The sequence below is a fragment of the Amphichorda felina genome (assembly GCF_050947745.1).
Source record: "Amphichorda felina strain 45539 chromosome Unknown scaffold_5, whole genome shotgun sequence".
In the NCBI taxonomy this organism is placed as follows: Eukaryota; Fungi; Ascomycota; class Sordariomycetes; order Hypocreales; family Bionectriaceae; genus Amphichorda; species Amphichorda felina.
The window spans coordinates 2,891,216-2,916,487 of NW_028145045.1; the positions used below are offsets into that span (position 1 = coordinate 2,891,216).

General features: G+C 57.7%; 13 protein-coding genes across 13 annotated transcripts; 5 read left to right on the forward strand and 8 right to left on the reverse strand.

Moving 5' to 3' along the window:
- Nucleotides 1-159: 159 nt before the first annotated feature.
- ACO1O0_005741 (DUF427 domain-containing protein) lies at nt 160-745 on the reverse strand (the record flags this gene model as incomplete). Its single annotated transcript, XM_083195148.1, has 2 exons — nt 160-491; nt 595-745. The coding sequence occupies 2 exons, from the start codon at nt 743-745 to the stop codon at nt 160-162; spliced, it is 483 nt and encodes a 160-aa protein (XP_083050061.1).
- A 438-nt stretch (nt 746-1,183) lies between these two features.
- On the reverse strand, nt 1,184-1,931 carry ACO1O0_005742 (uncharacterized protein; the record flags this gene model as incomplete). The annotated part of the gene is made up of 2 exons (XM_083195149.1): nt 1,184-1,584; nt 1,658-1,931. 2 exons carry the CDS (start codon nt 1,929-1,931, stop codon nt 1,184-1,186), a joined length of 675 nt encoding a protein of 224 aa, XP_083050062.1.
- A 476-nt stretch (nt 1,932-2,407) lies between these two features.
- Nucleotides 2,408-4,061, reverse strand: ACO1O0_005743 (uncharacterized protein; the record flags this gene model as incomplete). The annotated part of the gene is made up of 4 exons (XM_083195150.1): nt 2,408-2,603; nt 2,669-3,311; nt 3,380-3,648; nt 3,721-4,061. The coding sequence occupies 4 exons, from the start codon at nt 4,059-4,061 to the stop codon at nt 2,408-2,410; spliced, it is 1,449 nt and encodes a 482-aa protein (XP_083050063.1).
- A 1,403-nt stretch (nt 4,062-5,464) lies between these two features.
- On the forward strand, nt 5,465-6,738 carry ACO1O0_005744 (Pyruvate/Phosphoenolpyruvate kinase-like domain-containing protein; the record flags this gene model as incomplete). The annotated part of the gene is made up of 4 exons (XM_083195151.1): nt 5,465-5,942; nt 6,039-6,305; nt 6,393-6,607; nt 6,670-6,738. The coding sequence occupies 4 exons, from the start codon at nt 5,465-5,467 to the stop codon at nt 6,736-6,738; spliced, it is 1,029 nt and encodes a 342-aa protein (XP_083050064.1).
- Nucleotides 6,739-7,012: 274 nt separating this feature from the next.
- On the reverse strand, nt 7,013-8,533 carry ACO1O0_005745 (FAD-dependent oxidoreductase; the record flags this gene model as incomplete). The annotated part of the gene is made up of 3 exons (XM_083195152.1): nt 7,013-7,367; nt 7,451-8,277; nt 8,393-8,533. The coding sequence occupies 3 exons, from the start codon at nt 8,531-8,533 to the stop codon at nt 7,013-7,015; spliced, it is 1,323 nt and encodes a 440-aa protein (XP_083050065.1).
- A 1,153-nt stretch (nt 8,534-9,686) lies between these two features.
- Nucleotides 9,687-10,759, forward strand: ACO1O0_005746 (4-hydroxybenzoate octaprenyltransferase; the record flags this gene model as incomplete). Its single annotated transcript, XM_083195153.1, has 2 exons — nt 9,687-9,695; nt 9,791-10,759. 2 exons carry the CDS (start codon nt 9,687-9,689, stop codon nt 10,757-10,759), a joined length of 978 nt encoding a protein of 325 aa, XP_083050066.1.
- Nucleotides 10,760-11,488: 729 nt separating this feature from the next.
- Nucleotides 11,489-12,182, forward strand: DID2 (uncharacterized protein; the record flags this gene model as incomplete). Its single annotated transcript, XM_083195154.1, has 2 exons — nt 11,489-11,837; nt 11,896-12,182. The coding sequence occupies 2 exons, from the start codon at nt 11,489-11,491 to the stop codon at nt 12,180-12,182; spliced, it is 636 nt and encodes a 211-aa protein (XP_083050067.1).
- A 351-nt stretch (nt 12,183-12,533) lies between these two features.
- Nucleotides 12,534-16,416, reverse strand: SKI2 (SKI complex RNA helicase subunit SKI2; the record flags this gene model as incomplete). Its single annotated transcript, XM_083195155.1, has 2 exons — nt 12,534-13,214; nt 13,270-16,416. 2 exons carry the CDS (start codon nt 16,414-16,416, stop codon nt 12,534-12,536), a joined length of 3,828 nt encoding a protein of 1,275 aa, XP_083050068.1.
- Nucleotides 16,417-17,192: 776 nt separating this feature from the next.
- On the reverse strand, nt 17,193-18,421 carry PDB1 (pyruvate dehydrogenase (acetyl-transferring) subunit E1 beta; the record flags this gene model as incomplete). The annotated part of the gene is made up of 2 exons (XM_083195156.1): nt 17,193-17,951; nt 18,014-18,421. The coding sequence occupies 2 exons, from the start codon at nt 18,419-18,421 to the stop codon at nt 17,193-17,195; spliced, it is 1,167 nt and encodes a 388-aa protein (XP_083050069.1).
- An 827-nt stretch (nt 18,422-19,248) lies between these two features.
- ERG6_2 (sterol 24-C-methyltransferase) lies at nt 19,249-20,557 on the reverse strand (the record flags this gene model as incomplete). The annotated part of the gene is made up of 4 exons (XM_083195157.1): nt 19,249-19,821; nt 19,877-20,198; nt 20,250-20,284; nt 20,342-20,557. 4 exons carry the CDS (start codon nt 20,555-20,557, stop codon nt 19,249-19,251), a joined length of 1,146 nt encoding a protein of 381 aa, XP_083050070.1.
- A 509-nt stretch (nt 20,558-21,066) lies between these two features.
- On the forward strand, nt 21,067-22,266 carry SLT11 (Pre-mRNA-splicing factor ECM2; the record flags this gene model as incomplete). Its single annotated transcript, XM_083195158.1, has 2 exons — nt 21,067-21,204; nt 21,277-22,266. The coding sequence occupies 2 exons, from the start codon at nt 21,067-21,069 to the stop codon at nt 22,264-22,266; spliced, it is 1,128 nt and encodes a 375-aa protein (XP_083050071.1).
- Nucleotides 22,267-22,542: 276 nt separating this feature from the next.
- On the reverse strand, nt 22,543-22,896 carry MZM1 (LYR motif-containing protein; the record flags this gene model as incomplete). Its single annotated transcript, XM_083195159.1, has 2 exons — nt 22,543-22,784; nt 22,842-22,896. 2 exons carry the CDS (start codon nt 22,894-22,896, stop codon nt 22,543-22,545), a joined length of 297 nt encoding a protein of 98 aa, XP_083050072.1.
- Nucleotides 22,897-23,716: 820 nt separating this feature from the next.
- On the forward strand, nt 23,717-25,051 carry zuo1 (DnaJ domain-containing protein; the record flags this gene model as incomplete). The annotated part of the gene is made up of 1 exon (XM_083195160.1): nt 23,717-25,051. The coding sequence occupies one exon, from the start codon at nt 23,717-23,719 to the stop codon at nt 25,049-25,051; it is 1,335 nt and encodes a 444-aa protein (XP_083050073.1).
- Nucleotides 25,052-25,272: the final 221 nt, after the last annotated feature.

Genomic DNA, 25,272 nt, shown 5'->3' on the forward strand with positions numbered 1-25,272 from the left:
AAGATATCATGTTCCTTTGTGCGACATCTCTCAGCTTCGCCATGTCGGATTCTGCCAATTGTCACCATTTACCCACAGCCAGTCAGTCACAGATTTAAATCATCAACCATCCTTACACACAGTCGTTCATGGTCCTGTGTGGCCTTTTGGAATACACCCCTAGACAACCGGGTCCCAATTCCCCGTCCTGCCCTTGACGATGCCCTCAATCTCAGACGTCACCCAGCCCCCATAAAAGTCCCCCGGCTGGGGCTCGACCTTCTCCCCATCGACATAGCACTCCCACGGCCCGGCATACAGCGACAGGTACCCCCTGATGGGCTCGAACCCCGGCGTGGGGTGGTCGTACGACCAGATGCGGTTGGAGACGGTCGTGCCGTCCGCGGGGGACGTGACGGCGTAGTACGTCGCCGCGCCCTTCCACTCGCAGTGCGTCTTGCGACCGGTGGGCTTAAGGGGGAGCTTGATGGACGAGGGGGGTAGATAGTAGGCTGGACGGCCAGTCAGTCAGTCAGCGATGTAGACTACGCATATATATATATATATATATATATATATACTGTACTCATGGGCTTGGAGACGGAGCAGACGAACTGGGGGGGTGGTGGGTCTCGAGCACCCAGAAGGCGTCGGTGGTGTCGGCCAGCTCGTGGCCGTTCCAGAGGACCCGGATGTGTCGTGAGAGCTTCTCGAGCTTGGGCGGCCGCGGGAAGGTCTGGACATTTAATTTTGCCCTTGCCGCCATGGTGTGAGGGGGGTTAGGATGAAATATCCAGTTCTATCTGTGGTTGGTGTACAACCACCGGAAGGTATGGATATATATTTACATATAGTAGTGCCACTTTCGGAGCACCCAACCGGTTTGTATCTGTTCGTCATCGATTGGGTGTGTCAATGATGGTGAGACAAATCGACGTGTGCTGGCGGAGACGCTGAGACTCAATACGGTTAAGCCGGCGCGGCCTGTCGGTCGTTGGACGAAACTTTCACGCACTCGTACTCGTAGACACTCGGTAGTATAACATTGCCTTGTTCCCCTAGTTCCGGAAATCTTCTTTGATTTGATAGATATTATCGGGTCTTGACAGACATCGTACACGTCAACAGCAGTCGCTCAAACTCCTCCAACGCCATGGCCTCCCCCCCATCGTCGCATCAACCCCAAGCCTATCCTCTTGTCTGATCACTTGAGCAGCCTCCACGACCCCGTCTCGGCCCAGATCCTCGCATACCACTGATGCAGCTCCTCCATCCACCCGGGCATCGGCCCCCTCACGCCCTCGACCTTGCCCTGGCTCGAGAACAGGCAGCTCTTGAGGCGCAGCTCGACCTCCTCGCGCTGGCGGTCGACGACGGCGCTGATCTCGAAGAGCCCGTCCGAGGCCCGGGCCGGCTGGTTGCGCGGGGAGTCGCCGCAGCGCACGGTGACCGAGGTGGGCGTGCGCTCGACGACCTCGAAGTGGTCGGCGATGCAGGTGCCCCTGTCGTAGGAGCTCTGCGACAGCTGGTCGTTGGTCCAGAGCTGCTGGGCCGTGTCCGGGCCGCGCCACTTGAAGTCGAGGTAGCGGCGCTGGAGGGCGAAGCCTTTGTCGCATGGTCAGTACAACATAACACAACCACTCAACGGTGAGAGGGGAGAAGGGGAGGAAGAAATTACCCCATCCGCTCCAGACGCCGCGGCAGAACTCGAGGGCCAGGTCGCCGTCGCGCTGCAGCAGCTCCGGGCGGATCTTGCTGAGCGGGATGCGGCGGATGCAGACATCCTGGGTGGGCGGGTTGCCGGACGGGTTGTAGCGCTTGAAGAGGCTCGACGTCCAGAGGGGATCGCTGGGGGCCAGGGGCGAGATGACGGGGTTGCGCGCGGCGAGGTAGGCGGCGGCGCCCGAGGTGCCCAGGAGGCCGGTGAAGAGGGTGGTGCGCAGGAGGCCCATGGTCACCTGTGTCGATGTACGAGTAGGTACTGTTATGTGGTCAAGACACGCGCGATCCTGGGGACGACGACTGGATGGATTGGCCAAGTGGAGAGAGACGCACGAAATTGGAGAATGGAGCGCCAACAGTCGGCCAAGGAGGGCCAAGTCGGCCACTTCGGACTGTCCTCCGGTGCCACTCCGGTGCCCCCACGGCGCCCCACCGATGGCCCCGTGGTGAGTCTGTATACGAACATGGTACTCCGTATACGAGCATGGGTCATTTTGGTGAGGAGCAAGTTGACTATAATTTTGGAATGTTTTTTTTTTCCCATTCACAGTTCCACATGGTTCGTCCAGGGGCCAGACTGTGGCCCAGCACCAGACCACACGAGGTCAATGACACGGCGCCAAGCACATGTTACGCCGTATATCATTCGACACCAACCTCAAGACTCGGGCTGGCATCAGGTTTATATAACTAGATTCTACCTCCCTTACGTCAGGTAGCGGAAGTTGCGGTGGTTGTCGCCCTCGTCGGTCACATCAACCTCAACATCCGGGTCCACCGTGCCGTACTGGTTGTCCCTGCGCTTATTCTCCCACTTGAGAGCAAAGTGCATGGCCAGGGACATGAAGACGATCATGCCGGTGAAGGCGCAGCCGATGGCGCATCCCTTGGTGAAGTAGGGTCTAACAGAGAGTTGGTTTGTCAGCATCATAAAGTCCTCCACTCGGGGTTGTGTAGATGGACTCACGCATCCTCGGAGGGAAACACGGTGCTGCTGATGAGCGACGAGCACTGCCCCACGATCAGCACGATGCCCAGGCCGGCGCCCCTCTTGGAGTCGCCGCCCTGGTTGTTGAGCAGCCAGGTGATGTTGATGCACATGGCCGGGAAGACGCCGCACGCCGCCAGCCACACACCCAGGTACCGGGGCCCCGTCTTCTCCATGTCCCGGATGCCCGCCAGCAGGCCGTACCCGACGGCGCCCATGGCCGCGAAGCCCGCGACGAGGAACCCGCGGTGGCCGTAGCGGTCCGACATGTAGGCGGCCAGCACGCACAGGAGGAACGCCGCGCAGTACGCCGGGGCGGTCAGGCCCTGGGCGTTGATGGAGCTGTAGCCCATGTGCTCGACGATGGTGGGCAGAAAGTTGGACAGGGCGGCGAAGGAGAAGTTGCAGCAGAAGTGGATGGCGCCGTGGGTGTAGTTCTTGTAGTCCATGACGCCCGCCAGGACCTGCTTCCACTGCACGCCGGCCTTGGTGGTGCGGTCGCGCACCTGCAGGCGCTCGACGGCGTAGGTGCGCTCCTCCTCGGTCAGGAACTTGGCCGTGTCGGGCGAGTCGATGAGGAAGAAGTAGACGATGGGCGCGAAGAGTATCGTGGGCGCGCCCTCTTTTGCACTGTTAGTACATGTGTGTAAGGGGGGAGGGGGGAGAGCGCAAGGTAGTAAGTAGTATTACCAATGATGAACAGCAGCCGCCAGGGCGCAATGGAGCCCTTGATGTGGGTGATGCCGTACGCCAGGCTCGACGCAAACGTGTTGGCCAGCGGCGACATGCCCAGCAGCAGCGACATGCGGAAGCCCAGCTCGCGCCTCTTGTACAGCATGGACAGGAAGTAGGGGGCTCCGGCGCCAAAGGTGGCCTCGAAGATGCCCAGGAAGCAGCGGCACACGACCAGGTCGGCCATCTTGTGCGCGGCGCCCGAGCAGATGGCCGCGGCGCCCCAGCTGTCCTGCGTGTCAGCAGTCGGCCCGTCATGATGCGGTTGACCGGTGGAGGGGAGGGTGGGTGAGACTTACAGGACACACAGGCCGGCGACGTAGATGTGGGCGGGGAGCATCTTCCACAGCGTGGTGGTCCACTCGAAGCAGATGTAGCAGATGTAGAAGGCGTTGAGGACCCAGGACCACTGGGACGAGTCGAGCCCCAGGTCGGCCTGGGCGCCCGCCGTCTTTGCGTTGCCAATGTTGCCGCGGTCCAGGTACGACAGGACGTACAGGCAGCAGACGATGGGCAGGGTGTGGTAGTCAAAGGCCCTGCGGATGCGCCGGTTCATCTCCTCGCTGACGGGGACGCGCTGGGCGGCGACCTCGGACGAGGCGGCCTCCATGTCGTCCTTGTGGTCCTTGACGCTGCTCATCGTGGAGGATGATGCTGTGGGAGGAAGGGGAAAGGGAGGAGGAGGAGGAGGAGGAGCGGTGGAGGGCTGGATGGTGCCGTAGTCCATGAGGGGCGAGCAGAGAGGGTGGCCACAGAGGTTAAATAATAGCTAAAATCCTGCCGGTGGCTCTAAGGCACCGAGGCCGAGGTCACGAACCCTCGTCGCAGCTGGGGTTCAGATGTTGAGTCTGGGGTATGAGAAGGTATTACACTGGGTACGGAGTACACTGCCAGTGGCTTGAGTCTGTCTCGACCAGGGACGGCTAGGGTCCGACCCCGCTGGCTGGGCTGCTTGGCCCAGATTCTGGGGATTGGGAAATTGGGAGCCCGTGGGCTGGAAATTGGAGACTCTGGCCTCCGTGACCCCCACAGGCTCGGCTCGAGTTGCCCTGGGGGTGGTTGTGGCTGACTGGTGTAGTTGGTGATGTGGCGATCCTGGTTGGACGAGGATGAGAAGAGGGGTTCGTCTTGCAAGACAACTGCTTGTACACAGTAAGAGGTAGTAGTTACATGGCACTCGTAGTCTGAGAAGCAAAAGAAAAGCACCGACCCAGACGGCACGGCCCTGGGACCCGGACGGACGGTGTTGCTACTAGCTGAGAAAAATAATAATCATGGGGTCACGTCCAGCAGGCAACACGCCGGGACTCAGAGACTCTGTGTGGACCGGTATGGAGAATGAATGGGGAATGAATGGAGCAGAATGGAGTAGAGATGGAGCTGGAATGGATCAGGAATGGATCAAGAATGGAGCCCTGCGAGGCATTGGGAATAGCACGGGCTCGGGCTGCGGAGCAACCCCAACCACGTCCCAATCATCCTACACGGTAAGTTGTAAGATGCCAGCTTCACAGTCCACTCCCCCGCGCTGCCTCTTGTCATCCTCGCCCTTCCATTCGCGTTTCACACGATAGACGAACTTCCGCAGTAGGGGTCTGCCACGTCTGTGTCCAGGGTGTCCAGGATGTCCGGGATGTCCAGGGTAGGGAGAGCCGAGAGCATTTTACGAGACGCTGACTGGTGGTCCCCAGAGTCCAGCACACCCCTCAGGGCATCTCCGGCTGATTCCCCTCAAGCCCAAGGCTTCAACTTCAGTTCCCAACTCCGGATTCTAACCCCCGGTCTCCTCCCCCGGCCGCCTCCCCCGGCCGCCGATGCCGGAGCCGCTTCTTCCACTTACACGGCCGCCACCCGCCTCATCCCATGTAAGCCCTCAAACTGTCCATCTGGAGAGCCTACGATAAGCGACACGGCCAGCAGCGGTATAAAGCACATGTGTACGGCTTCATACGTGTGATATACAGCTCTGTGTAGTCACAGCCATCCAACATCCCACATCCCAGACGACCACACACTCGGCTCCCTCGGTAACCCTCATCCACCATGTCGCCCCCGACCTCAACCCCCTACCCCTTCCCCCTCGCTACGGGCAAGCCTGTCGAGGTTTCGACTGCCTCTTCCACCCTGACCCTGCCCAACATCCGCGGCCGCATCCCCTCGATCCAGGCCTCGCGCCTGCGCTCCATGTGGCTCGAGGCCCGGGCCGACCCCTCCAAGATCGTCGCCTTCCCCTGCTCCTACGACGGCCTGTCCTCGCGCCTCGTCCAGGAGGCCGGCTTCCCCATCGTCTTCCTGTCCGGCTACGCCGTCTCCAGTGCCCACGGCCTGCCCGACACGGGCTACGTCGCCATGCAGGACATGGCCGACAAGGTCCAGGAGGCCGTGCGTCTGGTCGACGTCCCCGTCATGGTCGACGGTGATACGGGATACGGCAGCCCTCTGAATGTCCGTCGCACCGTCGAGTGCTTTGCCCATGCTGGCGCCGCGGGCGTCATGATCGAGGACCAGACCTGGCCGAAGCGTACGTTTCAACATATCACCCCAAGTATATATACGTACATACATACATATATATATGTATATATATATAATACCCCTTCTAACCAGTGAAATACAGGCTGCGGCCACACAAAGGGCAAGTCAGTCGTCTCGCGCGGCGAGGCCTTTGCGCGCGTCCAGGCCGCCGTGGATGCTCGCAACGAGGGCAAGGACATCTTCATCCTCGCGCGCACCGACTCTCTCATCCACGGCTGGGACGAGGCCATGCTCCGCGCCCGCGAGTTTGCCCGCATCGGCGCCGACGCCGTCTTTGTCGAGGCCCTGCCCGACCGCGCCGCCATGGTGCGCTGCGTGGGGGAGCTGGACGTGCCGCTCATGGCCAACAGTGAGTTCTTTCTTTTTTTTTCCCCCTGTGATAAACCGTCCAGATGAGATGAGGGGGTTTCTGACAAGTGCATATACGTGTGTACAGTCATCGAGGGCGGCATGACCGAGAACCTGTCTGCTGCCGAGCTGGCCTCCATGGGCTTCAGCGCCGTCGCCTACCCCTGGACGCTGGTCGCCGCCCACCTCAAGAGCATCCGCGAGACGCTGGAGAATCTCAAGGCGAGCATGACGGTGGGCGCTCCGCCCATGATCCTGTCCTACGATGAGGTCTGCAGCGGTGTTGGCTTCCCTCGCTACTGGGTACGTCTCTCTTCTCTCTCGCTCTCCACGAGGTGGCCTCTACTGACAAGGGATTCTATCAGGATCTGGAGCAAAGATACAAGTATGACGACCAGGGTGATTCATCGAAAAAGGACACATCTGGTGAATAGTGTGTGCTAGAGAGTCTGTGAAGTAGTTGAGCGATAGAAGACTATATACACACTGGGCCAGGCGAGGTCAGAAAGTGTTTCAGCGTTGGATACGATAGCATTCAAGTATATCCATCAATTTGGAATCATTCAGATCACCCATCTTCAACCCCGTAGATACCATGACGTGCTGTATTGTCTGCCTGGCTGCAGATCCCGGGCCTCCGGTCTAGATCCACGACCTCGGCCGGATCGTCAGTCAACCGCCAGATGTCGCCATGATAACCCCAGTCCTCTACTCACGCGTGGCATTGCCGCTCGCATAGATGGACCAGGCCCGGTCCGCAGCCTCCACACAGTCAAACCCCCACAGCCACTCCTGGAAAAAGGGGTCGGCCAGCAAGTTGGGGCACCCGGCGGTGGGCGTGTCCTGGAGCAGCTCGCGATCGCGCTCCTCCTTGAGCGGCCCGTCGGCCATCTGCCAGTACCGGCCGTTCTTCACCGTGGCCGTGCCGATGGGCCCGGCCCGCTCCTTGTGTAGTCGCTGGTAGATGTCGAGGCAGTCCCGTACCTGCTCTGGCGTCTCCGCCTTGCCCAGCAGACACGCAAGGGTTGATACTGACTCTAGTCCTATGGCACAGCCCTGGGCTCTGGTGGGGAGGAGGTCGTCAGATTGAGCAACACGCCTTTGGATCATGCTGAAAGAAAACGATGGCATTGCTTGAAAACTTACAAATATGGAAGAATCTGGTGTGCCGCGTCTCCAATGAGGCAGAACTTCCCCGAGTCACTGACCCAAGGTGTCTTGTCATCATTGACCTTGGGCTCATACATCGTGAAGCGCATTCCATCTTTGCTCAGGTCAATGAGCTCGCGCAGCGCAGGATCCCACGATGCAATCTTGGACTTGAAGTCGTCCATGTCGATCGCCTGCGGTTTGTGAAGGACTTGGTCCGGCTCCGTCGACCAGGGCCACGTGAAGGCTATGTTGTACACGCCATTCAGTCCGTATGTGACGGCCTGGGAATCCGGCCCCAGCCAGACGACGCAGCTTGGCTCCTCGATCAGGTATTTCAGTCTTGGGTTCGCTAGAATCCTGTCCTCGTCCACCAGGATCCGGTTGACAACGTAGTCATGAGGCACCATCTCCGGATGCCCGATCAAGGCTTCACGGACAACGGATCTACCGCCATCTGCGCCGAGGAAGAGATCGGCCTTGATATCAGCCTCATTCCCAGACTGCTCCGAGAGCCTCAAGACACCATTTTCCAAGTCAATTCTGGAGACGTCGACATCCACGCCAAACCTGACCTCAATGCCCTGCGCAATGGCCTCGGCGTACAGGGTCTCGCACAGGTGCCCTCGATGGGTGGACATAACGGGCGCGTTGTACCTCTCCCCCGGGCCCACAAGGTCCTGCGTGTGCAGCACCTGGCCCGTCCTGTACGTCTTGAGGATGAATGCCTGCGGGTGCACACATCTCGCGCGGATCTTGTCCAGGACGCCGAGATCCTTCAGCACGCGCCCGGCGTTGGGTTGCAGCTGGATTCCAGCACCGGACTGAGGGCAACAATATCAGTCTCTCTCTCTCTCTCTCTCTCTCTCTCTCTGGTGTGCTTCCCGGATCAAAGAATTCCAACGAGAAGAGTGTGGCTGGGGTTTGATGGCGACTTACTGTACGGAGAGCCGTGTCCCTTTCAAGCACCGTCACCTGGAATCCGCAGCGGTGTAAGAAGAGGGCGCCGGCCAGTCCCACGATTCCCGCCCCGACGATGCAGATCCGGAAGTTGGATCGGAAGTTGGATCCTTCAGACATCTTTCTCTTCCTCGTGTAGAGCACGTAAGAGTCTAGTGTGGGGAGAAGGGAGAATGAATCTTGCAAAGTTGTACCAAGTAGTTGTAGCACAGCACAACACAACCAGCCCAGCTTGCTAGCCTCTTACTGTGTACCAATGGGACATATAAATACCCCAGCCATGATACATATTACTAATGTCTCCGGCGTGAATCGCGGGCGCCACTCGATTGGTTCTGCGACACGGTCAATAAAGCCACGCGCCCTAACCGTGCCGAGCTGAGTATCAAGAAGATTGGCCTGCAGTTCTGATCCACATGTATTACAACACTCGACGCGTATCCGTACTGCTACTAACATGTAGGTCGCGGCTACTCGGCAGGCACGGCACTCCATTCAGTCTTCCCAAATTCCGATCATTCCGGGCCCGAACAGGGGATTCTGCTTCTTACACGACAAGTGTTGTACCCGTACCACTCCGCATATGTGGTATAACTATATGTAGGTATGTCAATAGTACCCGGGTCCATAGTAGACATGCAGAATCTTGGTTATTTCTACTACTACCCCTCCTACGAGTATTCGTAGTAGTAGTAGTCGTGATAGACCGCCAATTCGGCAAGGAGCATGGCGGCAGACGCAGCCCCTGATATTAGGATCACCACCCTGCAAGTTCAAAACCTGCATCACACGGTCACGACTTGCCAGGCCGGGGAGATTCCCACAGTGACTGTTGGCACAGTTTGATTGGGTAATAATAATAGTTAGCTCGTTGACATTCTACTCACTTGGTGGTATCAATTTTATAGTCTAAGGGGTTAAGGTGAAGGACCGCCCCCTGAGTGTAACATTGCCAGAACATGAAGCTATATATATATATTATTGTACTTCACTTCCCCATTTCTATTATTGTAAGAAAAGACACAGCCGGACCTGTTCGCTTTACATGTCGCAATGCCGTTGTCAAAATGCATTGGCCGTCGAAACCCCGTCCACTTGAATAGAGCGTTTCTATCGCGGGGCTTGTTGCCCCTTCTGGGCCTCCACCCAGTCAGCATAAGGTGTACTGGCTTTGTTGGCTTCCAGCAAGCGCCTCGCCCGCCAATACGTCCAGGGGAAACCCCTGGGGCCGTGCAATGGGGGCCACATCCCACCGGTCTAGTACTCAGAGCACATGTATCTAGTCTCAAGCAGCTGACATCCTCATCCAACGCCACTCCGACCTCATCAGGCGATGGCTTCCATCCCTGATATCCTCCGTGGTCCCCTCCCACAAAGGGAATCCGCTCTAAGCTCCCCCCCTCGTGGGTACCCTACGCCGAGCTCTCCCGCATCGAGAAGCCCGGGGGGCTATACGGCTTCTACATGGCCTACCTCATCGGCCTGGGCTACGGTGCCTGCATCCTCGGTCCGTCAGTGGCCACGCCGGCCGCCATTGCAAGCACCGCCGGCGTGCTGCTGGTCTACAATGTCTTCCTCCGTGGCGCCGCCTGCACGGCCAACGACATCCTGGACCGCGAGTACGCCCGTCAAGTAGCACGCTGCCGCAGCCGGCCCATGGCACGCCGAGCCCTGATACCACGCCAGGCGTGGCTGTGGTACAGAGTCCAGACCCTCGGCGCCGCGACCACCATCCTGGCCGGGCTGCCAAACCCAACGCTGGCGCTCGCCTACGCCGTGCCCATCCAGGCTGCCCTCACGCTGTACCCCTTCGGCAAGAGAGCGACCGACTTCCCACAGCTGGTCCTGAGCGCGCCCATCGCCGGCGGTGTCCTGATGGCAGCGGCAGCCCTGGGCGTTGATCCGTTCGGCATGCCGACTGCGTCGATGGCTGGCGCGACGGCCGCGCTGTTCACGTCGCACTACGTCTGGACGACTATATTCGACTACGTGAACGCATGCCAGGACACGGCGGACGACATCAGGGCCGGGGTTCGCAGCATGGCGGTGCGCTACCAGAGCACGGGCGCGTTCATCGCGACGCTGGGGGCTGTCCAGGTCGGCTGCCTGGCAGCCACGGGGGTCCTCGCGGGCTTCTCGCCCGTGTACCTGGTCGGCGCCGTGGGAGGGAACGCGGCCTGGCTGGTCGCCATGGTCAGGACGGTCAAGCGCTCGAGGCCGGACGTCTGTGCCTGGTGGTTTTCGTGGGGGGGCCTGCTGGTCAGCGGGACGACGGCGCTGGCGCTGTTCGCCGAGTACCTGTCCCAGAACTCACAAGATGAGAATGATGCGGTGATCAACCCGTAGACAGAAGTGGCAATATCTTGCCCGTTGCAGACCCCGTACTTTACATACATACTCTAGATGCGTATTGCTTGATTCCCAGCCCGCCACTGCACATATACTGGGTACAGAGAGTACATACGAGTAATACTCGTACTAAGTGGCATAGCGGCCGATCGGTACGAACGCAAGTGGGCCTTCATTGTGAAAAGCGCCATGCTTATTGTCCTGGAACTGGTGGGCAAGAGCCCCCTTTTCATCGTAGCAAAGAAACATTCCAAAGTGGGAGTCCCAGACCCTGGAAGTCTCGGTGGTCCTGGCCCCAGCCTGACCATCGGGATTCGGCCCTGTTTATGAGTTGTAATAGAATATAGATCCATAGGAATCACACGTTACCGCCGAGGCTCCGAAATTGTAGTGGTTCTCTAAAGAGGCATATCAACATCTAGCAGGAGACAGGGAGGCTTCGTGTTCAAGAGAGACAAATGGAGTTGAATGCTGCAGCCTACCAGAAGCCACGCAGCGGGTTAGGGTCCGGTTAGCTACTTGTGGCTGATGCCTGGTGTGGCAGTGCACCACTTAAGCCCCAGGCCAGTGGTTGCGTCACGCGCCCCTCACTGACTTGATCTCATCCCACCTAAAACCCGCCACCACCAGCCTCAGTCCGACCTCGCCCATCAACCACGACAAACTCGCCATCTCCATTCCCCCACAACCCGCAGAAACTACCATCCGCCTCCCATACTGCCCACCATGTCGAACCGCCAGCTAGCCCGCGACATGCAGGTCGAGTTCCAGGCCCGCTTCCAGGCCAAGCAGGCGCGGCGCGAGGCGCAAAAGGCCGCCAAGCAGGACCCCATCCTCAAGAAGCAGATCCAGGACCTGCTCAAGAAGGGTGAGACCCAGAAGGCCTACCAGAAGGCCAAGATGCTCCTGTCCAAGCAGGCCCTCGCCTCGCAGATGGACTCCATCGCCGACATGGCCGAGCTCAACTCGTCCCAGATCCAGGCCAACAACGCCATGAACCGCATGACGCACATGATGGGGCAGTCGTCGCGCGTCATGAACGCCGCCCAGAAGAACAGCAACCCGGAGAAGGCAGGTCTCTCCCTATTATTCCCTTCCCTCCTCCCCCTTAAACCCCCCCTTTCCACTAACAGGATTACAGACTCTCGTCACCCTCGAGCAGTTCAAGCAGCAAAACGAAGAGTACGCCATGTCCAACAACATCTACCAGGACGCCATGACCCAGTCCACCTCTGCCCAGGTCCCCGAGGACGCCGTCCACGAGCTCCTCGGCAAGCTGGCCGACGACGCCGGCCTCGAGCTCAGCAAGGAGCTCAACCAGGCCACGCCCGCCAACGCCGAGCCCGCCAGCGCGGCCGCCGAGCCCACGGCCGAGGAGGAGGATAAGCTCCAGCAGCGGCTACGTGCTCTGCGTGCGTGATCAGATGGGCGTCATTGGGGGACGATGTAGATGTGAACTTGGAGCTGACGAATGCGCTCGGATGATGATGGAATGACGGTGGGGTTTGCTGGTATACTTTGGACATAACATGGGCGGCGTTCAGCGAATGATTACGGGAAGGGACTGTTAAGTTTAGAATGCTTACGCGATATATACATGTCCAACATGGGCTTCTCTAAGTGTTTCATAGGCAAATGCTGTGTCGACTTGCAATCACAGGTGAAATCTGAGCAGTGCCACGGATACAGAGGGTATAATTATGGCTCCAGGAGGCTTACTCGTCAGTCAATTCCTAGGTTCTATTTTCACCCCTGTAAATACGTCTGTTCGTTACATGTACAGACTCGCCACCGCCGTGATGTCCCGCTTGATCATCTCCTGCGCCGTCTGCATCTTCTGGTACAGCTCCGGGTCGCCGACGATGCGCGCCGCATTCTTGACCTCGCGGCACGTCTCGTCCAGGCGCGTGATGGTGCGCACAATGGTGCCCTCGAGCACGTCCGTCAGCCCGGTAATGTTCTTGAAGCTCATGCCCCGCGCCCACTCGTAGACCACCTCCATGATGCCGAAGCGCGGGCGCGAGACAAAATCGTTGCTGTCGTCGGCCGACTGGATGACCTGTAGGCGCGTCTGGACGTCGTTCACCTTCTCCGACAGCGCGATGATGGTCTGCTTGCCGCGCTCCAGGTTGCCTGTCAGGACGGGCTCGACGGTGGTCTTCTCTTGGAAGACAAAGGCAGAGAGCAGGGCGGCAATCTCGGCCGGCTCGAAGTCAGCGAGGACGTTGTCGAGGATCAGCTCGGTCAGCACCAGTTCGTCGCCCGAGTGGATCTCGCAGGCAACCTTGCCCTTGAGCTGAATACGCGTCGCGTCGTCGATGAAGCCGAGTTCTTTGAGCACTTGAACTCTCTGTTCATAGTCAGGCAGCAGTTGCAGATTCTGGTCGGACAGCGACTGCTTCAGCTGCGAGATGTGCTCCTTGATCAGCCACTGATCGTGGCACATGGCAAACTGTAGTCAATGTTAGTTTCTTCTTTAACAACTCCAATTTTCTGTATACACTTACATGCTTGAGGAAGTTTGGACATCTCGTCACCGGTGACTCTGCCGCAGTCTTGGCCAGGGTCGCTCGCTTCTCTACCAGCTCCTGCAGCTGCAGGCTCTTGATCTTGGCAAAGTCCATCTCATCCCAGCGATCATCCCAAGCAGTGCAGATCTCCTGAAGCCGCTTCTCTGCTTTCAGGAGGTCCTCGCCACCATTAAAGACACCGGGAATGATGTCTTTGGTCACCCATTTCGTCAGACATTCCACGTCGCTCAGGGGTACGTGCAAAGTCTTAATCAGAACACGCTTCTTGCTGTGAGGCAGCTTGTGGAAGTATCTCTTGAACCCAGGAACATAGGGAAGTAGGTCAGTCGCGTCTCGTTTGTCCCGTAGAGTCCTGATGGCGCAGACGTGGAGCGTCGGATCCTCAGACGTGCCTCGCTGGCTGATGCCGTCCGCAAGGAGGATACCCGGTGTGCGAATACCCTCCCAGTTGAACACTACTAGCCGGTTCGCCGAGAAAATTCGTCGACCAATGGGGGTTTTTAATATGCCCTTGTACAACTCGAGGGTAGCCTGCTTGAAATCTTGAGAAGCCTGGTGACACTCATCCATGTGCTCATCGCAAATCTTGCACGGGTCCCGCTTGACCTTGGCCAGATCAGCCTGCGCCAGTTTGACGTCCTTTTCGTGTTCCGGGAGCAGTTGTTGCGTGGCATGCTCCGAGAAACTACGCTTAATCATCTCCTCAATTTTGAGCGCCTCGACCCTCAAGAGGTTGAGAATCATGTTATACGTCAGTCGGAACTGTGATCGAAGCTTCGAAGGTTCGCCCAAAATCATGTGTCGAAGCTCGGCCACAGGGGGAGCGTCATCGCCCCCAGGCGGCACGATGATGACGGATCCGACAGTGTCCAGACCTCGGCGACCAGCTCGTCCAGCCATCTGCGTGTACTCTCCAGGGAGGAGGTTTCGGAATGAGTGCCCGTCATGCTTGCGATATCCAGAGAACACAACCGTTCGGGTCGGCAAGTTCAGACCCATGGCAAAAGTCTCGGTAGCAAACAGCACCTTGACCAGTGTTTGGGCAAAGAGGATCTCAACAATCTCCTTGACAATGGGCAGCAAGCCGCCGTGGTGAACAGCGATTCCTCGGCCCAGGAGCTCCCGTAGCCTGATGATCTGGGGAAGAAGTCTGTCCTCGGGCTTCAGCCTGGCAACGGACCTTTCGATGATCATGTGAATGCGGCTCTTCTCCGACGCCGTACAAAAGTCTGTATTGCTCAGAGCATCGGCATTTTCCTCGCAGCGCTTCTTTGAAAAGACAAAGATACACGCCGGTAGAAGGTTTTGCTTCTTGAGAAAATGGACCAGATGAACCCATAGGTTTTTGTCCTGGGCAGCCGACGTAAAACCACCAGGTCGACCTGTCCTCCCCATATGTCCTGGGTTGTGGCTGGCTCGGGGAGGGCCCCCACGCCCTCGTTGTTGATTCCCTCCTCGCTGCTGGCCTCCCCTTCCGCCCCGTTGCGGCCCTCCTCTTTGAGGTCCGCCCCGTTGGTTGCCTCTGGGGTTTCCTCCTCGCGTCGCAACCGTCGACTGGGCAGAGTGTTCCTTTTCCTTGCCTTGAATCGCCTGATGAGCCTCCTTCCACCCCTTTTCAATAAACTTTTTATCCGAATCCACAATCTTATGGACATTCTTCCCGGCCCATAGATAGTGCTCGAGCGGAACGGGTCTCTTGGGTGTCGAGATGACATAGATATCTTTTTGCTTCGTTCGGCCAACCCACGACGCAAACTCGTATGTGTTGGGAACAGTCGCCGAAAGCAAGATGAGAGATACATGCTCAGGAAGCATAATGATGACCTCTTCCCAGACGACACCTCGTTCAAAGTCGTTGACATAATGCACCTCGTCAAAGATGACAAATTCGACATCTCGGATCAGATCCGCTCCTCGGTACAACATACTCCGCAGAATCTCCGTCGTCATGATCAGGCAACTAGCCTCAGGGTTGATTTGGACGTCGCCAGTCAGGATGCCCACCTCGTCAAACGTCTGGCGGAAATCACGGAACTTTTGGTTGCTGAGCGCCTTGATCGGGGATGTGTAAATGGCCTTGGTCATATGTCGAGCCGCCAGCGCAATCGCATACTCAGCCACGACAGTCTTGCCAGCGGATGTGTGGGCAGCAACGAACACTGAGTCGCCGCTCTCGAGGTGGTAGACGGCTTCCTTTTGGAACGTATCGAGCTCAAAAGGCCACTCCCTTGCCATGTCCGGAACAAGCTCGCGAAAATTGGGCATGTCGTGCTTGATATCCACCATATGTGCCCATTCGCGACCTGCTCTTCGAGCGCTGGAGGCGGCGAGCACACCATGAGGTTCAAGCGAGGGAAACTCGACGGGGAGGATGTCATCAATATCATCACCTTCTTCCTCATCCAATGCGTCCTCGTCGGGTGTGCTGGCTGGTGATTCGTCCTTCTCTCGGTGCCCATCTTGGACACCTTCAGGGTCTTCCTCGAGTGTCTCCTTGACGGCGTTGGCGGCGTTCTCTTGGTCATGGGTGGCCTTGCGCTTGGAGAAGTCGATGCCTCGATCAAACCCTGGGGCAACCTCTAGCAGCCCGCCTTCAGGTCCAATCTGGATGACCCTTTCAAGCTTGTTCCCGCCAACACCGTTCGTAGCGTCATCGCCCAAGGGCCCTCCGCCGTGGATCTGATCCTCCAGCGCCGCCGTCGCCTCAATGCCATCCAAGCCACCAGGAGCAAACGGGAAGAAGCCCGCGGCGCCCCTCACAAATTCTGCGCGGTTCGCCGGCTTCCTCAGCAGGCTGGTCGAGTTCTTGGCCGTGGCGCTGGAGGCGGGGACCGTGACGTTGCGGTAGCCCGTGACGCGGCCCTCGAGCCCGTGGCGCAGGAAGCGGGTGACGGTGCGGCTCTGCGTAGGGGCGAGGCGGAACAGCGACGAGTAGTCTGCCTCAAAGTCCCAGCGCTGCTGCAGGCGGTTGAGCCACTCGGGCGAGAACTCGGGCGACGGCGAGAGGAGGAGCTGCTCGAGGCTGCGCTTCAGGTCGTCCGGGTCCTGCGACCGCTTGGGGGATACCCGGGGCACATTGTCTGCCGAGTCTTCCTCCACAAGGAGGGCATCGATGCCAGCCATCTCGCTGGGAGGTCTTGACTGCAGTGAGATGCGGTGGATGGTGATGCTCAGATGAGACGATGTGGAAGTGGAAGTGAAAGTCTGCCCCACCATGAGACTCAACTCGTGGTGACGTCCAGATGGCGGGTAAGCCCCACGGCGGATAGCAAGAGCTCCAGGCCACTCCAAGGTCAGCTTCAACTCACAAGTCTATATTTGACCCACGTTACTGAATTCTCTTTCTCCCCGTGGATTGTTTCAACACCATGTACTATTTGTTGTGTAATAATTTACGCACCTGGTACAACGCCCGATGCAATATTCGCGCGGCAGATAAAATAAATTAGCAAGCCAGCTGCCGGTGCAAATTCAACCACCCAAGAAAATGTCCAACAAAGACGAGCAGATGGAAAAGACAGTATAGTACTCATATTCACACAGGTCCAACACCGCAGCTAAGTACTTCACAAATGACCATTAAAGACTTGCGCCAAGGGCAGGAGAGTGTATGGATGTGTACAAGACCACGCAATACAAATACAGGTCCCGCGCCTTTCCGTCCGTCTATCGAAAAAAAACATAGAAGACATTGAAATTCGCCGTGACTAGCAGCGCCTGAGCTCTGCCATGTCCTTCCACCTCGAAAGGTCGCCCAGCTCAGTCATGTTGCTTCGGAAATCGCGCGGCCGTATAGGGCTATCGAAGCCGCCTAGATGCCCTCTCAAGCAATCAACTTGAACCAATTACATTTATTTATTCATTCATCTCGAGGAGGACCCTCACCACTACACCGCCGCTTACAGGCGCAGCAGCTTGGCGGCATGGTTCTCAATCAGGCCCACCGTGGGGAACGACATCTCCTCGAGCTTCTGAGCGTAGGGGGTGGGGACCTCAGCACCAGTGATACGCTGGCCGGGGGCATCGAGGTAGTCAAAGGCGTACTCCATCGACAGGGCGAGGATCTCGGCCGAGACACCGTACATGGGGTAGCCGGACTCGACGACGATGAGGTGGTGAGTCTTCTTGATGGACTGGATGATGGTATCAACATCAAGGGGCTTGATGGAGCGCAGGTTGATAACCTCAGCCTCGATGCCGTAGTTCTTCTTGAGGCCTTCGGCGGCGGCAAGGGCCTGGCCGACGGTGTGCGACATGGAAACAAGAGTCAGGTCCTTGCCAACACGCTCAATCTTGGCCTTGCCGAAGGGCAGGACAAAATCGTCCTTCTGAGCCTCCTCCGACATGGGGAAGGACTTTCCGTACATGAGCTCGTTCTCGAGGACACAGACGGGGTTAGGGTCGCGAATGGCAGCCTTGAGCAGACCCTTGGCGTCCTCAGCGCTGTAGGGGGAGACAACCTTAAGACCGGGAATGCTGCCGTACCAGGCCGAGTAGTCTTGCGAGTGCTGGGCGGCAACGCCGGAAGCGAAGCCGTTGGGGCCACGGAAAGTGATGTTGCAGGGCTGAATACCACCCGACATGTACAGGGTCTTGGCGGCCGAGTTGACGATCTGATCGATGGCCTGCATGGCAAAGTTGAAGGTCATGAACTCGCACTGGAATATCAACGTCAGCCAAGAGCATTCACAACGGTCGGCATATTTCAAGTGATGCTTACCACGGGGTGGAGGCCGCTGAGGGCAGCACCAACTGCCAGACCGCAGAAGCCGCTCTCCGTGATGGGGGTGTCAATCACCCGCTTGTCGCCAAAGCGGTCTAGAAGGCCCTTGGTGACCTTGTACGCGCCGTTGTACTGGGCAACCTCCTCGCCGAGGATGAAGACCTTGGGGTTGGCCTCGAGCTCCTCAGCCAGGGCCTCGTTGAGTGCATCTCGCACGGTGTACTCCTTGACACCCTGGCCGTCGGCGTAGGACCGCGACTGCGTCTGGGAGGCGCCAAAGTAGGCGTTGCGGGATAGAGCCGCGCGGGACAGCTGGAGGAGGGACTGGGTAGCGGGAGCCCGGGGGGCAACGCTGGCCCGTGTCGAGGCAGCGAGGCGAGCTGCCGGTCGGAGGAAGCGGGACATGATGGAAGGACGGCGAGGCGAAGGGACCAAGAACAAGGAGACGAGACGGGGGCGAACTGCTGCAGCTACGGCTACAGCTGTTTGCGGGCGTCGGAGAGGGCGCAGCTGGAAGGAGGAGGGGGAAGTTAGAGGTGCGGTGGAAGAAGAATGGATGATGAGGGCAAATTGGATTTGCTAGGCTGACGTTGGTGTAATGATACTACAGAGGGAATTTCCAGCAGCTTCAGGGTGCAGCTTATTCGCGGTCCCTCACCACTTTTTTTTTCTTGGGGTGGCTGCAGCTCCAGCACGCCTTGCAACTAGGAAGGCTGAGGTGGATCGGCAGAATATCGGAGGCGTCCTGCCAAGTCTGTTGGGGACTGGCTCCAGCGGCTCCAGCGGCTCCCAAAGTCCCCTAAGCCCCCTATCTCTCACCCAACCCGCGAGGCCATTCGCGCCGGACCGGACAATTCCAGGTTCCCAAGTCCACAATCATGCTGCACGGATGGACCAAACGGAGGATCGCCCGCTTCGGCCTGATACACTCCGAGCTCCATTGCGGGTCATTTCAAGTTTCTTATCTCACGGAGGGCCTCGCAATATTGCTGACTACACATGTAATATGATAGCATGAAAAAAAAAATCCTTTTCAAATAAGTAGGAAAGGAGACCACCAAGTCGCCCGTATGAGTAAAAAAATGTAGTGGTCCTAACCAGCCGCATTAAAATTAAATACAGTGCGTAATACCCCGTGTTTATCTCTAGCCGTAGCCCTCATATATCATCAGCCGCGGGCAAGCTCCATTACTCCCTTGCTTATCGGTTTGTTTTAATTCCAAAGACGCTGTTTACTCCGGCTTGCGGCCGACCATGAGGTACATGGGAGTAAACAGGTGCTCCTTGCCACCTGCAACCAGGCAGTCGGCGGCCAGAGCGAGGCTGTTGGCCGTCTTCTTGGTACCAGCAGGCGCCAGCCTCAATGTCTCCATCAGACCAGCAAAGCCGTGAGCCACAGCGCGGCCCCAGTGCGTCATCCGTGCAAGGGTGAAGAAGTCAAAGACGGACTGCATGTAGCGCATATCACCCGACAGCGGCCAGTACCAGGGGAAAGGGTCGTCGCGGATCGCCATGTCCTCGTTACGGAGCAGCTCGAAGCCAGCAGCCCGCATAGCGTCCAGACCCTCGGAGACCTTGCACATGTTGGAGATACCATCACCCTGCTCGATACCCAGGCGGATCTCGCGATGGCGCAGGTTGTCGTTGTCGTACTCGTCCGTCATGAGCCACTCGTAGACACCGAAGACACCACCCGGCTTGAGCACGCGGAAGATTTCGCTGTAGATGCCCTCGAGGGTGGGGGCGTGGACAGTAGCCTCGATGGCGTAGATGGCGTCGAAGCTGTTGTCGGGGAAAGACATTTGCTGGACAACCAATGTCAGTTTTTTGTTCCGCCCAGTGCAAGGGCAGGTTTCTTACCATGAAGTCACCCTTGACAAAGGCGAGCTGATCGGACAGGCCCTCCTTCTTGGCGTAGTGGGTGGCGCGTTCAATCTGGTAGTCATTGTTGTTCAGGCCGGTAATGTGAGCGCCAGTGAACTTGGCAATCTCGCGGGCGGGACCACCGACACCGCACCCGACATCGAGGACCTTCATACCCTCCTGGATACCCATGGAGTGGGCGAGGTAGTGCTCGTGGCGCGCGATGGCCTGGTGGAAGGGCTCGCCATGAGCGAATCGGCAGAAGTGGAAGGACTGGCCCCAGCCATACTCGTAGAGATCGGTCGCGAGGTTGTAGTAACTAGACAGAATGTTAGATCTGCCACGTTGTCACAAATATACGGGAACATACTGTCTCGTCAGAGTAGCATACTCGGCAGTACGCGCCTAGATGTCTACTGTCAGTGCCTAATTCATGACGGATTGAGGCTGTCAGGGACATACAGCGCGAGTCTCAGCCGTCTCGTCCTCTGCCGTCTTGTTGTCCCAGTGCTTGAAGTACTCGTCGACAGCAGCCTGCTTCGCGGCGCCACCCTTGGCGAACATGGCAGCGACACCACCCCGAGCCTGAGCCGACTTGCCGTGCATGGCCTTGTTGAACTCTGCATCGCGCTTGTGGTCCTCGCGCTCGAGGTTGGAGGCAGTAGAGGCGGCGACCATTGTGACGGTTGTTCAGTAGTTGATACTGGGGATAAGGGAGAGGATGGAGGAGAAGATGGGGAGGAGAGTGGAGAGGTTGAAAGAATGATTTGTAGTGGCTGAGCCGTTCGAGGGGGCGGTCAATGGCCGGGGAAAGTGCTTTGGCTTTTAATCATGGGCTTTATCCAATGCAGCAATTTGCCAATTTCCACGACCCTTTGCCCCCTGGAATCTGGTACGATCTCTGCTGCTTTGCCGAGCCGCTAGTCCTGACACAGATTAAATTATTTACGATCCGCCTCAAACCGGCAAGCGGTGAGGTTCCATACGAATACGAACTCGAATCAGTGGACACAATCGCATGTGAATTGCTAGCTCCCACCTTTATCTGATAAAAATTTCTGCCACATATTATCGATAACCAGTTGCTGAGGTAATCACTCTCAGCCCGAAGGTGGGATTTCTTGCTGGACACGCCACCATCGGCAGTCCCAGACAGCATCATCCCTCTCAAGATCGAGATCGCAACCATGCCTCCCCAGATCAAGCAGGATCTAAACCGCTCAGGATGGGAGTCGACCGACTTTCCGTCGGTCTGCGAAAACTGTCTGCCGGAGAACCCCTATGTGAAGATGCTCAAGGAAGATTATGGCGAGGAGTGTAAATTGGTGAGTCCATGCCTCTAGCTCTTCCAGTAAAAAAAAAAAGCATAAACATACTGACAACACTATCAATGACAGTGCACAAGACCTTTCACCGTATTTAGCTGGAACGCGACCCGCGCGCAGGGACGCAAGAGGCGTACAAACATCTGCCTGACATGCGCGCGCCTCAAGAACTGCTGCCAGAGCTGCATGCTCGACCTGTCCTTCGGCCTGCCCATCGCCGTTCGCGACGCCGCGCTCAAGATGGTAGCCCCTGGCCCACAGTCGGACATAAACCGGGAGTACTACGCGCAGAACAACGAGAAGCTCATCGAGGAGGGCAAGGGGACGGAGGAGTACGAGAAGACAGACGACAAGGCGAGGGAGCTGCTGCGGCGGCTGGCGCAGAGCAAGCCGTACTTCAAAAAGGGCCGTGCAGTGGATGAGGCGGAGATTGCAGCTGAGAGGAGCACCGGTGGAAACGCGGCTGTGGGTGCGGGTGTGGGTGGACCAGGGCCGATCCGAACACGAGATACCAGAGCCGCTGTCGCAGCGGGTGCGAAAACGGGGGGCAAGGCCCGACAGGCATTTCCGAGCGCTGCCCAGCTGCCCCCGAGCCCGCGCGACTGGCTGCCCCCAGCCGACAAGAACATCATGTCCCTGTTCGTGACAGGCGTTGAGGACGACCTACCCGAGTACAAGGTCCGCGACTTCTTCAAGGCCTTCGGCAAGATCAAGAGCCTGGTGTGCTCGCACATGTCACATTGCGCGTTCGTCAACTACGAGACCCGGTCGGCGGCGGAGAAAGCAGCAGCGGCCTGCCAAGGCCGGGCGGTGATCGCTGGCTGCCCGCTCCGAATACGATGGGGCCAACCCAAGGCCATCGGCAATATGGGCAAGCAGGAGCGGGCCCAGATGCTCCAGGATGCCCGGGTGGGCCAGCCAAAGAACAAGCAGCGCGCCATCGAAGGCGGGCCCAGCGGCCCAGGGCAGGATGGGAATCCGAGTACGATGGCGCCGCCAGCTATCGCCGCGCCTCCAGGTGCGGAGGACACGCCTAACTATGCAAGTCTCTCGGGAGACTAGACAGGCTGTGGTGGAATCAAATTTGCGATTCGGCGTCGGCGTAAAGCGAAATTCAAAGTATCCAAAAGGATCTTGGCCCTCTGGGATTTGTGGTTGTTTATAGTGGCATCGGGTATCGTGATTAGAATAGTTACAACAATGATATACATAGGCTCACGGCCTGGGTCTCTTCAGACCTCTAGCCTGACTGGCAGCATCCTCCAGTCGCGTTTCCCTTTCCTGCCGTTTTAATGCTCTCGTTGTCTCCGCGCTCAGTGTGCTCGTGTATGCGCAGCTCTAGTAGAGAATGTCAGCCCTATTCATCGCGAAGCTACCCGAGAAGAGCCGAGAAGGCATACTGTAGCTGTGCTCGTCACCCTCCTTCTTCTGTCCCTGGACGACGTTCTCGCGCAGGACCCGGGCTATCTCCTCGGCGTGGTCAATGGCGGTCTGGACGCTGGCGGCATCAGAGAGATTCGACTTTTGGAGGAACTCGCTGCGGATCTGGAGCTGGGCGGCCGAGAGAACGGGTGCGTCGCCTGTGCTATTGTCAGTGGCTGCACGTGGTTGGTGGAGCAAATTGAGCGGTAAAATACCCTGGAACGCAATGCGGGCGGCGCGCATGAGGTGTCTGTAAGCAGCGAGAGACATGACGAAGGCTGTCGTGAGGTGTTGAGGTTGGTTGGAGGTCCCGGGTTATGGGAAAAAAGTAGTCGTGGAGGTGTAACTTGGGAGGTCGGCTCATCTGCGACGTCGTTGCCACACCCGCGCCCCGCGACCCATCTTCTTACCTCACATCATCCTTCCGTACTCCCTCTGGATCCAACACAACTCTATTCCGCCTTTCACGCAAAATTGTATTTTCGGGGTCAATCTTCTTGGGACTGAACCTTGAGGATCAAACTTTGGGTCGAGATTCCTTATGCCGTCTCACTCCGCATACTAGAACAGGCAAGACAAATCAATCAGACCCAAGGTCGTGCACCCAAGGGATTTTCTAGCTTGAGAATTCAAGACGCTCGGCATAAGGTTGAAGTATCAATCATTAAAGGTATGCGTTTGGCTTCGATGCGCAATGTAGTCTGCAGGAATCGAGGACCTGATATTGTTCTTATATGTAAACTATTTTACCAAATGGGACGTCGAGTAAAGTAATGGGAAACAATTGAATTTCACCAATATTACCGAAATATTTAACGGTTCTTTCAAGAATAATTTCACTAATTTAGAGAGAGAGTAAACGTTAAACATTGTTCAACTAACTGGAGGAACGCTCCCTGGGGGGCAATATTTGAATTGGTATGACTTGTAGCTCGTGGCTATAGGGTAAGCAAAGGAATAAAAATCTGGACGCTAAGCCCAGCGGGAGGCGGGCACACCCCACCAAAAGTCCCCCCACTGTAAAAGTTGCAACGGGGAAAAAAAAAGTTCCAACCTTTAACTCCCACCACAACATCAAACACCAGCAACAATGGGTTCTGTCGCCACTGTTACGCTGCCGCTGCCGGTCCTCCCTGAGGGCTGGAGCGCCGATAAGGACTTCAAGGCCGTTGGCCAGCTCTCGGGTGCCGTCGAGCGCAGCATCGAGCCCGTTGGCCCACACTTCCTCGCCCACGCCCGCCGTGCCCGCCATAAGCGCACCTTCTCTGAGGATGACCGCATCCAGGCCCAGGAGAAGGCCAAGAACGTCGAGGAAGTCGACGATGGCGAGATCAGCGAGCCCGAGGACCCCATGATGCTCCAGCGCGAGGCCAAGGACTGGAAGGGCCAGGACCACTACAAGGTGCTCGGCCTCAGCCGCTACCGCTGGAAGGCCACCGAGGATCAGATCAAGAAGGCCCACCGCAAGAAGGTCCTCAAGCATCACCCCGACAAGAAGGCCGCTTCCGGCGCCACCGAGGACGACCAGTTCTTCAAGTGCATCCAGAAGGCCACCGAGGTGCTCCTCGACCCCACCAAGCGCCGCCAGTACGACTCTGTCGACGAGGAGGCCGACGTGGACCCCCCGACCAAGAAGGACCTCAAGAGCGGCAACTTCTACAAGCTCTGGAGCCGTTTCTTCAAGTCCGAGGCCCGCTTCTCCAAGGTCCACCCGGTGCCCACCTTTGGCGATGCCGAGGCCTCGCGGGAGCACGTCGAGGAATTCTACAACTTCTGGTACAACTTTGACAGCTGGCGCACGTTTGAGTATCTCGACGAGGACGTCCCTGATGACAACGAGAACCGCGACCAGAAGCGCCACGTGGAGCGCAAGAACGCCAGCGCCCGCAAGAAGAAGAAGGCCGAGGACAACGCCCGCCTCCGCAAGCTGCTCGATGAGGCCTCCGCCGGCGACGAGCGCATCAAGCGCTTCCGCCAGGAGGCCAGCGCTGCCAAGAACAAGAAGAAGATAGAGCGCGAGGCTGCTGAGAAGAAGGCCGCTGAGGAGGCCAAGGCCAAGAAGGAGGCTGAGGAGAAGGCCCAGAAGGAGGCCGAAGAGAAGGCCAAGACTGATCGCGAGTCGGCCAAGAAGGCTAAGGAGGCGGCCAAGAACGCTGTCAAGAAGAACAAGCGTGTGCTCAAGGGTTCCGTCAAGGACGCCAACTACTTTGCCGCTGGCGACGCGTCGGCTGCCCAGATCGATGCCGTCCTGGGCGATGTCGACCTGGTGCAGGGCAAGATTGACCCCGATGAGATCGCCGCTCTTGCTGGCAAGCTTAGCGGGCTCAAGGTGGCCGACGAGATCAAGGGTGTCTGGAGCGCCGAGGTGAAGCGCCTTGTTGATGCTGGCAAGCTCAAGGATGGCGATGCCAAGAGCCTGGTTTAGATTTTTCGGCTATGTGCGGTTCGAATTATATAGACTTGATGAAATCGATGATTGGGTTAATTCCATCTGTTTTTGGTCTCTGACAAAGTCGTGATATCTATCATGTCTATCCTGAGAAGTGATGATGTATTATTATTAAAGTGGAATATCTATCCCGTTTATCCCGAGAAGGGATGATGTAGTACAAGCCACATGCCCTCCCAGGCCACAGATCTAAGCGG